The sequence below is a fragment of the Oreochromis aureus genome, linkage group 22 (assembly GCF_013358895.1).
Source record: "Oreochromis aureus strain Israel breed Guangdong linkage group 22, ZZ_aureus, whole genome shotgun sequence".
In the NCBI taxonomy this organism is placed as follows: Eukaryota; Metazoa; Chordata; class Actinopteri; order Cichliformes; family Cichlidae; genus Oreochromis; species Oreochromis aureus.
The window spans coordinates 16,720,296-16,732,385 of NC_052962.1; the positions used below are offsets into that span (position 1 = coordinate 16,720,296).

Consider the following 12,090-nt stretch of genomic DNA (forward strand, 5'->3'; position numbering starts at 1 on the left):
CTTCCTTCTGTTGAAGGATTTCTCTATTTTTTTCCAGCACTTTGTAGAGGTTTTCTTGGAGCTCCTCATTAATTTTGTCTTTGTGTTCGAGCTTTTCTTTTAACTCGTCTATAGTAGCACTATCTGCATCAAACTGATCGGACAGTTGTTGTAAAAGTAAGATCTGTTCCTTGTCGTTTTTTCTCAGGGAATAAATCTCATTTCGGGCTTCATCAAACCTGATTCCCCAGCCTTCATTAATGATCTCTATGTCAGGCTGGCGTTTAATTTGTGCTTCCATTTCTATGCACTTCTCCTGTAGTCGAAGTATCTCTTCTTCAGCTCGTTTAAGTTTGTTTTGTAGATCGTATTTTTCCTTCCTCCTTTTCTCTAATGCCCTTCGGATGTTTAAGATTCTTCTTTTATTCTTTATTCTTTTTGGGATTTTTACAACTTTTTTTATTTGATTGACAGAGCGAAGAGAGGACAGGGATGCGTTTTGTCGTTTTTGTGGATTCATGGCTGTATACACTACAGTGACTTTGAACAGGTTTTCAAATGTTTCTCTGGTGAACGTTTGAATGCTGTGAAAACACTGAGTAAAAATTGCTGCTTCTCGGTCCTATTTAAGGAAAAACTTCAAAGGATCTTAAATAAGATTCTAAATTTGACTTTATGACATCATCACTCTAAACCAAGGAGTGATGATGTCATAAAGAAAAGGTCACATGACATTTTGCCTGGGCGGTGCCTAAAGGCCGTCCGCTGTAAGTGTTTAAACCAACAGTCATTGGTTTAAACCTTTCCAAAAGGTTGATTCTGTTTTCAGTGATAGAAACGTTTCGTCACTCATCCAAGGGACTTCAGTCTCAGCTGACTGCAGGTTTCCCCCAACCTTATAAACGGTACACTTGCACAATAACTGAAACCAGCCCAGTGAATGAACAGTGAGGTCAGTTCCTTGATTATTAGTATGCAAAGCAAGACATGTTTGAACATTAAATGTCCTCGTGTTCGGAGCAGCCTAATGGATGCGCTGAAGGATTAAGGACATACAGGTAAGCGTTTTGGGGGGTATGAAATGTAGCACATGTGTATATTATGCACCATGGACTTTTAGCTAGTCTTAGCATTTGATAGCGCGGCTATCAAGATGGCGTCAGGTAGCTAACCTAGGGCAAGGCCCGCGATACCGGGCGGGGGCAACTGCGCACGGTTTTACCGGCTGTAATACCAGGTCTGCTGTGTAAATATAGACAGGCATGTGTGGTGCACTCAGACTTCTCAATCTCAGCTAAAAGCTCATAAAAAGATTTCTACAACCACCAAACACAAGTCAGAGTTTTAATTGGACAACGCGGTGAGTGTCAAATGAATTTCTCGCTTTGCAACTCGTGATTGGTGGGACTGACGTAACGTAACCTTGAATATACTGTGTAAATCAGCGGTCCCCAACCGGTACCGGCCCGTGCGTCGTTTGGTACCGCACCACGAGAGTTGAGGCTCAGCGTAAAATTTATGGTTTTCAGGGTTTCTTTTTACTTTTGTCGTTAACTCGGTTTCCCTGGGTCTTCTTCCGTGTAGTAGTTGTGTGTCTTATTTTTAAAGAAATATTTACGCGTTACCATAGCGACCAGAGAGCATAAAAGGGCAGAGAGGAGGACGTTACTCTCAATGTTGTTGGAGGACACTGCTAATAAAGTTATACACAGTGAATTCGCGTTTGTCATATTTACAAAATACCACAGGTTTTGTCTTGGTCGCATCATTTTATTTCATCATTTTTATTTTATTTATTTATTTACCAAGGAGTTGCCATTTGGTGTGTAGACTAATGAACAATGCACCACGTAGGACAAAACAGTATGCTGTCCTTTTGGTATAGTGTGTACAGTTATCAGTAAATATAATAATAATAATTATTATTATAATTATAATGTTACTACTACTACTACTACTATTACTACTACTACTACTACTACTAATAATAATGATACAATTTAAATTGCCCAAATTAAAAGTTTAAACCCAACCTATACTGCACATGTTCTCTTTAAATGGCTAAACTTAAATAGTTGCCGAATATGTCAGGTGAACAGGTGCTTAATATTTATTCATCAAATTTGGCACAAAGAGGATATTTACAAACATATTTGCAAATGCAAATATTGAAAAATGTTCTATATGCTTTTCAAGGTTCCTTTGTTTTGCTTTCTTAATTGTCTTCAGGGGTTCCTTGTTCCAAACCTGTTTCCCATTTCCTGCTTAGTCCAAGTGTGTCAGTTTGCATTAATAGTCTGTGGTCCTGCCCTCTTCTTGTGTTCTCCCTGCCTTTCAAGATATTTAGTTCCCTTTCATCATGGATATTTATTTCGCTTAGCTTCTAAAATCGAGGATTTTGTATTTTAGACCCAATGCCTGAAATACATGCAGTTTTAGGTTATTCCTTCTGGTTTGTGAGCCCTGTATTATTTTCCTCCTCTCACAATATTGATAGTTTGGCTGGCAGTAATAGGTATGTATGTTTTAAAGGATAGGGAAACAAAGCTTACAAACTGTAGCTTGTTTCTGAAAGATAATAATAGTTAACTTTCAGGAACAGTTTAGCTTTTGCAGGACATTTGTTGTTTGAACAGTTTCTTACTAATGTTATTCACATTGTAATTTCAGTGTCTATGAGATTTCTCACTGAAATGATATTTACTATTAAAGTCTTTTGAATGGAATAATTTCTAAATCTTGTTTACTAGTGCACGTTCAGTTTAAACTAACTATTAAAACAATATTTTATTACAATGAGGAAAGTGATAGCATTGTCATCTGGAGCAGCATGTTGGTGCAGTTTGTGGATATCCTATATCGAGATATCAAACTGCATCAGAAATGATCATATTATCAGTTTTTAAAAATAGTTATCCAACTCTTTTCTCTCTATTTTAATCAGTCTGCTAAATAAAAATAAGAAAACACCCATTCTGTCTCTGTTATATACTATTTTCTTTGTTAACATTAGGGTGAAAAGGCAGTAAACAGCCAAGCTGCTGTCTCACTGTGAACTTTGTGTACCTGCTAAGTAGGCTGTGTTTGATGGGTGAGGTGCTATGGCACAGGCACCATGAAATAACTACTGAAATAGTGAAACAATTGAATAGGTATGGTTTTTTTTGTTTTTGTTTTTTTTAAATTGACTAAATAATATTCTACTATTAACTGTAAATGATGAAACTAACTATAAAGAATACATTAGTTAATGAGACCTTTCATTCATTACTTAAATATTTAATTATTTATGCATATTGACCCTCTACATTAAATATATTCATGTTTTCATCTGTAAATTCCACGAGCTAATAACCTTTAGTTAAAAAGTTCTTTTAACTAAAGAACTTTATTTATTTTTTATTAATGTTACGGGCATCAGAGACTGTAAATGTGAAAAGGCCAAAGTGTTCTCTACTGTTGAGGCTTTTGAATTTTGATTGTCTTCATTTTCTTCAGAGGTCAGCAGCGGATAGTGAGGACAGCAGAGAGGATCATTGGAGGCCCTCTCCTGCCCATCTCCCAACTCTACGACAAACACATCATCCGACGTGTGAAGGACACTTTCCACCCCTCACATGCACTGTTCATCTGGCAGATGGTTTCACAGCATCAAAACCGTAACGGCCAGACACTGCAAGAGCTTCCTCCCACAAGCAGTCAGAGCACTCAACTCACTACCACCAAATGACTATATGTGTGTGTGTGTGTGTGTGTGTGTGTGTGTATACATATATAAAAAAAAACACCCAGCACGCCCCTGCGGGCGGTTTATCCTTCAAGCTCGGGTCCTCTACCAGAGGCCTGGGAGCTTGAGGGTCCTGCGCAGTATCTTAGCTGTTCCCAGGACTGCGCTCTTCTGGACAGAGATCTCCGATGTTGTTCCCGGGATCTGCTGGAGCCACTCGCCTAGCTTGGGAGTCACCGCACCTAGTGCTCCGATTACCACGGGGACCACCGTTACCTTCACCCTCCACATCCTCTCGAGCTCTTCTCTGAGCCCTTGGTATTTCTCCAGCTTCGTGTTCCTTCTTCCTGATATTGCTGTCATTCGAACCGCTACATCGATCACTACAGCCGTCTTCTTCTGTTTGTCTACCACCACTATGTCCGGTTGGTTAGCCACCACCATTTTGTCCGTCTGCATCTGGAAGTCCCACAGGATCTTAGCTCGGTCATTCTCCATCACCCTTGGGGGCATCTCCCATTTTGACCTTGGGACTTCCAGGTTATACTCAGCACAGATGTTCCTGTACACTATACCGGCCACTTGGTTATGGCGTTCCATGTATGCCTTGCCTGCTAGCATCTTGCACCCTGCTGTTATGTGCTGGACTGTCTCTGGGGCATCTTTACACAGCCTGCACCTGGGGTCTTGCCTGGTGTGATAGACCCCAGCCTCTATGGATCTTGTACTCAGAGCTTGTTCTTGTGCTGCCATGATTAGTGCCTCTGTGCTGTCTTTCAGTCCAGCTTTGTCCAGCCACTGGTAGGATTTCTGGATATCAGCCACCTCCTCTATCTGCCGGTGGTACATACCGTGCAGGGGCCTGTCCTTCCATGATGGTTCCTCGCCTTCCTCCTCTTTCTTGGGTTTCTGCATATATATATATATACATATACATACATACACACACACACACACACACACACATATACATATATATATACAGTTAAGCCCATAATTATTCATACCCCTGCCGAATTTTGACTTAAAGTTACTTTTGTTCAACAAGCAAGTTCTTTTTTGAGCAGAAACGACACAGGTGTCTCCCAAAAGATAATAAGACGATGTACAAGAGGCATCATTGTGGAAAAAAATATTTCTCAGGTTTTATTTATATTTTAGCAAAAAGTATCATGTCCAGAATTATTCATACCCTTCTCAATAATCAATAGAAAAAAGCCTTTATTGGCTATTACAGCAATCAAACGCTTCCTATAATTGCAGACCAGCTTTTTGCATGTCTCCACAGGCATTTTGCCCATTCATCTTTAGCAATGAGCTCCAAATCTTTCAGGTTGGAGGGTCTTCTTGCCATCACCCTGATCTTTAGCTCCTCCACAGATTCTCAATTGATTCAAGTCAGGACTCTGGCTAGGCCACTGCAAAACGTTAATGTTGTTGTCTGCTAACCATTTCTTCACCACGTTTGCTGTATGTTTTGGGTCATTGTCGTGCTAAAATGTCCACTGGTTCCCAAGGCCAAGTTTTTCTGCAGACTGCCTGATGTTGTTGTTGAGAATCTTCATGTATTGCTCTTTTTCATGGTGCTGTTTACTGTGATTAGTTTCCATGGTCCATTGGCTAAAAAACACCCCAAAGCATTAGGTTCCCACCACCATGTTTGACAGTGGGGATGGTGTTCTTTGGGTTGAAGGCTTCTCCATTTTTATGCCAAATGAAGGCGAAATCATTGTGACCAAATAATTCAATTTTTGTTTCATCTGACCATAACACTGAAGACCAGAAACCTTCTTCTTTGTCCAGATGAGCATTTGCAAAGGCCAAATGAGCTTTTGCATGCCTTAGAAGTGCCTGGAGAAGTGGCGTTTTCCTTGGTCTGCATCCGTGGAACCCAACAGTGTCCGTTGGACTGTCTGCCTTGAGACATTGCCACCAGCAGAGCCCAGATTCACCAGAATGACCTTGGTGGTGATCCTTGATTCTTTTTCACCTCTCTCACTATTCTCCTGGCCAGCACAGGTTTCACTTTTGGCTTCCGACAACGTCCTCTGAGATTTTCCACAGTGCGGAACATCTTGTATTTTTTAATAATACTTTGCACTGTAGCCACTGGAACTTGAAAACATTTGGATATGGCCTTGTAGCCCATTCCTCACTTGTGAGCAGCCAGAATGCACAGCTGCAGGTCCTCACTGAGTTCCTTTGTCTTAGCCATGAATGTCCACAGACCACCTGCAGAGAGCTGCTGTTTTCACCTGTTGAGTTGATTAAAACAGCTATTTCCAATTAATCAGGGTAATTAGGATGCTTTAGAACAGCTTTGACTATTTGGAATGGATGGAACTTTGGATTTTCCCACAGACTGTGACAGTTTGTGAAGGGTATGAATAATTCTGGACATGATACTTTTTGCTCAAATGTAAATAAAAGCTGAGAAATATTTTTTTCCACAATGATGCCTCTTGTACATCATCTTATTATCTTTTGTCAGACGCCTGTGTCATTTCCAGTTAAAAAATAACTTGCTAGTTGAATAAAAGTAACTTTAAGTCAAAATTTGCCAGGGGTATGAATAATTATGGGCTTAACTGTATATACATGAGAGGTTTTTGGACCAATTTTGTGTTCTCCATTCTTTAAGCACCGGTTTGAGCACCGTTTAAGCACCGGCACAGTTTCAAAAGTACCGGTTTGGTACTGGTATCGGATAAAACCTAAACGATACCCATCCCTACTCTTTAGACTGTCAAAATGCATGTAAATGTGAACTGTAAGGGCTCATTCAATAGAATAACTTAGTAAACAATTGTCTACAAAGAAAGGATATTTAACCAAGTGCACAGCTCTCATTATGATGTTCTCACCTACAGACCTTTATCACAGATTAAATTTTCCAATGTTAATGTGGGAAAAGCCCAGTAATATTAACAGTGGCTGCTCCCAGATGTAGCATGTGCATGCTGGTCCTGCCGTAGATTACAGCAACAGCACATGGAGATTACAATTTAAGATGTGCTGCAAAATTGGTCTATTGGATTATTGCCATTCAACAAATTCATCCCTTTATCATTCAGTTCCTAAAAAACGTAAAAGATGTTCTTATTAATGAAATTTATGCTAAATTCAAAGACCGTACACTACTATCATTAGCCCCCCCAAACAACATTTAAAGTGACGAAGGTGGGGATTTTCTAAAATCCTGTTTTGAGGGTTTATTATAAAACTCAATTATCTCGAAAACAACTTGACATAGGTCCTTCAGGTACTCTGGCTCTGAATACAGACTCAGGAGTGTAGCTCAAGTTGGAGGTAGAAGGTTGTAGGTAGGTGACAAATACTTGATTCACAGCTTCTTGTATGCAAAATGCATAATGTTCTTTAAAAAAAAAAAATCAGGTAGATGATTCCAAAGATATTAAAGTATTTGACCAAAATCATTTTATGTGAGTTTGGTATTTTGCATGTTAAGTCTGCTGATTAGTCACTGTTAGCTGGTGTGGTGTTTTGAAGGACAGGGAAAAAAAGGCAAAAATGATTAGTTTCTACAAAAATGAAAAGAAGATGCACTAAATTAAGACAGAGCTGGTCCTGTTCATAGAAGAGAGTGACCCAATGGAGCAGGACACACAGGAGAGCAGGATAATAACTAGGAAACAGATGGAATTGCAAAATTAACCTGGAAATCACAAACTATGGAGTTTTGTCTAGACTATTGTGGATCTGACCCGTCTGGTGTGCCAGTAGCTCATCCAGAGGGTTTAGATCCAGAATAGTTGCAAGAGACAGTCAAAGAGGCTACTGAAGCCTGAGGAGACTGGGTATATTCTTGTTATGCTGTTGAGACTGTTCTGACTTTGGGCTTTTGATAAAGTACTGTTTGGCTGACAGTTCCTTTAGGTATTTTAGGACTTTTACTGTATATTTTATTGTAAAGATATAATACTTTAACTGCTACTCTGCTCTGGGTTCACCTTGGTTGCAATTCCTCTTTTCAGTTGCTCTCTACCCGACTGAAATAGGCCTTTCTCTTTTATCTAATAAAAGTTAAAAGATGTTTGACCTTCACGCTTTCATGTTTGTTTAGATATTGCAGAATCAAAGAAAGAAAGGACATTACCCAATTTCCTTCGGAGTCAACCTTCAGGATAAATAAAGTTTTACTGAATTGAATTGAAATTTATATTGACTATTCTTGTGCAAAACTAAGTTAACTTCATGCTAAAATAAACATATAATAATAATAATAGATGTGGGAATAAAAACCTTAACAGAAAATGTGTTATTTTTCCCTCGTTGCATTATGCATCCAGCAGGTGGCTCCAACTATTAACTTCATATAGGTTATTTTTTTTTAACTGTTAAAGATTCCTGCAAATTATATTTATGTCGAGGAGTACAGAAGTGTTGTGTTTTGTTCATTCCCACCACTGCAGATGTGTAACTTCTTAATGTCTGTTTTATGTACAGGAGACAAGAGGTGGTGGCTGACGCTGTGTGGATTTGTTTGTGAAATGAAAACTATTAAATATTGCCTTTTGAGGAATATGCAACATTCAAAGAGAGGATGAATGCTACTTGGTGCAATGTTTGTACTGTAAAGATTAAGTAACAGATGAATAAAGACATTTGTTTTGGTTTATTTTATAAGAGATAAAACAAATGTGTAACAGCTAAAGGTTGGAGCAGCTCTTAACCATAACACTGAACTTTATTTTCCTGATCCCTCCAAACTTTATTCATTGTCCAGGTGGTACATTCGTCCATACAGGCAGGCAGTGACCAGGCCACCCTTCGTGTTTGAATGTTTCATGGTCAGTCTCCCGTCTGCAGCTTTCTCCAGACTCTCTGGCTGCTCCAGGAACATTCGGCTTGTCAGAATGGATGGGTACACGTATTTGGTGTCAAAGTTCCCCTCCAACAGGAAGTCCATTTTAGACTCTGCTTCTTCCACTTCCTGTCCACAAGAGCTCCGATCCAACCCTGCACAACGGACTACGGCACAAACCTGTAGATATTTAACATGTGGCAAATAAAAGTAGTGAGTTGTCAGTTTTAACCTTTTTAGAAATATTCATATTCATGTGATTCTTGCCTGCAGTGCGTAACGTCCGTTGACGGTGTGTGTTCCTGCAAATGCGCCGAAAGCATAGAGCTCTTTATGGTCTTGCAGTAACCACCTGTACTGCAGGCGGCAGCAGAAAGTGCCGTTGCACACTTTAACGTCGCCTTGTGTCTCATTTAAGAGGACAAATGTAAATGTGTCATACATCATAGAGGAGATGAAGGTGGGGTAGGAGGGAGGAGGAGGGTCATCACAGCTATCTTGGTAGCAGTATCCAGAGTCTGTAGCCACTGATATTGTTGACTCCCCACCACCAGCCTCCACCTCTTTGGCTGCACTTTGTTTTACCTCAAGTGGCTCCAAAACTGGCACTCTGGCCACCAGCAGCCTGCCCTCCTCTGGGTCTCCTTTCCTGGCGTGGTGGTAGGTGGCAGAAAAAGGGTGTAGATGCCACTTCCTGTCATGATGAGCCTGTCATTACGAATGTTGACAGCTAGTAGGGTGACGTTGGCACCCAGACTGAATGCCTGCTGAAACTGGATTGAATCCAGCAGGGGGAGCTGGTTCATCCAGGCTGTTGGAAAGATCAACTGACGCACACCCTAAAAAAAGGCATAAAGAAGAAATGTTGAATTTCAGAGAAGATTTTCAAATGTTAGGTATATACTCTGAGTGCGTATGTGATTATATTTTATACCCTCTGCACTAGGAGCACTGTAGGATCATGAAACAGGATGTCGAAGCAGATGAAGAGGCCAAACTTCCCAGCAAAAGGAGTGTCAAATGTTATGATTTCAGGTTCTGGAGGTGTGTCACAGGAGGCCTCAAAGTATAGGTTGTGTTTGTGGTAGCGTGCCACCAGAAGGCCATCTGACCTGTATGAAAGAAGACATTTTAAACAAATGACAGTGCAAATTGTATTCAGTAGAGTTGTAATAATTACTATACTTGGTAGTTCTTGTAGTAGTTTCTTTTGTAGCTATTGAAACAAGAAGTGTTAACTTTGACTCCAGGAAATGTTTGGTGCTTTTGGCACTAGGGTCAATCATTTTTGTGGGAATTGTGGAGAACTGGTCTTTTTTTAGGCACAAACACATGCACTCCATCTGTGGAGAGGAGGCCATAGAAAAGAACTGTTTATTTGTCCGCGCCCTTTATTTTCATTCTAAGGGTTAACATGTACCTGAAAGCCACATTTGTGTTGAACTGCCAGCGCCCATCAGGAGGACAGGTGGAGGTGGGGCTGGTCTTCAGGGGACAGGGTTGCAGGTCGGGCATGTTGGCCACCAGGTAGAGGTTGTTACGACGAGCCATACAGCTCAATCTCTGGAGAACCTTTGAGTAACAAACATAATCAAATATGATGAGATTCAGACACAGTGACATGTTGTGAGAGTAGGGCATGTTACATCCAACAGAGTAGATGGGCCAGCTCCCCTGGGGCCCTGAAGATAAGAGTGCCCAGTCAAAGACTATCAAAGGTGCTCTTCCTATACTTTAAACTGGATTCTTATATTCAGAGTATTACAGTAAAGTGGACAAATTATTAGTTCCACTATATGTTTAAGTCAGCAGTCTATCTTGTGAACTTAAGTCTAACTTTACTTTTCCTGTATACGTTTTTTTTTTTTAGGGCAGCACGGTGGCATGGTGGTTAGCACTGTTGCCTCAAAAAAAGTCCTGAGTTCCACCATCAGGCCGGGGTCTTTCTGTGTGGAGTTTGCATGTTTTCCCCGTGTTTGCGTGGGTTTTCTCTGGGTACTGCAGTTTCCTCGCACAGTCCAGCGACATGCAGTTCGTGGGGTTGGGTTAATTGGAAACCCAAAATTGCCCATAGGTGTGAGTGCGAATGGTTGTCTGTGTCTATGTGTTAGCCCTGTGACAGACTGGCAACCTGTCCCTGCCTCTCGCCCTAAGACAGCTGGGATAGGCTCCAGCCCCCCTGTGACCCTGAAAAGGATAAGTGGAAAAGAATGGATCGATGGATGTTTTCTTTAGCTTTTACCACTACAAACATTGACTCAGTAGTCCATGGTGCTGATCAAGAAAAAAAACCATCACAGCAGTGAGCCTGTGGTGCTTGCCATCACCAAGATCGAAATATATGACTGTGAACCTCAGTGTTGTTGTGTCTTTCTGGCTTCATGCATGGATTCCAGCTCTCCTCCTGAGGGTCAGGAATGGTTTCCAGGTAGCTAGTGATGGATAATCGAGTGAAGTTAAATCCATGAATACCATCTTCTGGAAACACCAGGATCTGGGCACCCTGAGAGAGACGACAGTGAGAGAGAGGAAGATTCAGTAATCTGTTGCAGTGAAAGTAAACACCTTTATACAGGGGAAGAATCAGTGGTTGTTTATTTAGAGACATAATGCTGATACAATATAAAGAATTTCTTGTTTTAAGTGGTACTAAAGGGTGGATAGCTTTTATAAAAAGTCTGTTAAAAATTGACTATGACAGAGCACAGTTTGACAGTTTAAAAAAAAAACGGAAAAATGTGACAAGGTTAAAAGAGGTTGGCACTGTAAGGCTTCTGAATACTGTTCGTCTTCACTTTCTTCTGCAGTCGACTTAATTTAATTCGTTCGTTAATTTGAAGGACATGCCAACAGAATTATGTAAAGGTCAATGAGTAATACTGTTTTAAATGTGTGCATACCTGCTGGGCTGCCCGGGCTGCCTGCTCCTCGTAGATATCCAGGTTTTTCTGCATGTGCTGCAGAGCATCGTGGCGGGACACGGGCACGCGCGGGTGCGGGTTCAGGATTACTTTGTGCTCATAAACAGCGGCAACATACGACGAGTCTGGAGTGGAGTCAGTTACACCGACAACAGACGCCAAATAAACACTGACAACAGCTATAACGAACAACATCGTTTCTCCACCGTCAGGCATGACACCTATGTGCTAACACAGACCATAAATAAGCGGTCAGAAGTCCTCCACGAGGCATGATGACTCAGATGATAATTTTGTAGTTAAAAAGTGATAAGAAGCTCCTCGTGCCAAGCAGTGTTATTTCCCCACAAACAGCCCCTGTTAAGCTGCGGTTTATCTCGTAACCTCTTTTTTTTCCCTTTTTTTTTTTCAAATAACTTTATTGGCATGTAACCGGACAGAAAAACGTTAAAGAAATATTAAACATTTATGTAACATGTAACTTTAAGACTAAAGTACAATTAAAATATCAATGATATTAAATAACAAAATTTTTAGTACCGAAAAAGAAAAGTTCATCTATGAAATAGATAACTATAGCGGTTTAAATAACCAAGTAACCATCCAATAATAATAAATATTACATATATTAATCGTTT

The 12,090-nt window shown here is 40.5% G+C and overlaps 1 protein-coding gene across 1 annotated transcript in view; it reads right to left on the minus strand.

Annotated features, from left to right (window-relative positions):
• The window catches only part of LOC116333647 (biotinidase-like), a 17,860-nt gene extending 6,010 nt beyond the window's left edge, over positions 1-11,850 (minus strand). The window contains 7 exon segments of the mRNA XM_039605300.1: positions 8,445-8,711; positions 8,799-9,211; positions 9,214-9,370; positions 9,466-9,643; positions 9,952-10,103; positions 10,885-11,034; positions 11,432-11,850. Of these exon segments, the coding sequence (XP_039461234.1) occupies positions 8,445-8,711; positions 8,799-9,211; positions 9,214-9,370; positions 9,466-9,643; positions 9,952-10,103; positions 10,885-11,034; positions 11,432-11,668 (1,554 nt within the window). The 5' untranslated portion in view covers positions 11,669-11,850.
• Between the last annotated feature and the right edge of the window lie 240 nt (positions 11,851-12,090).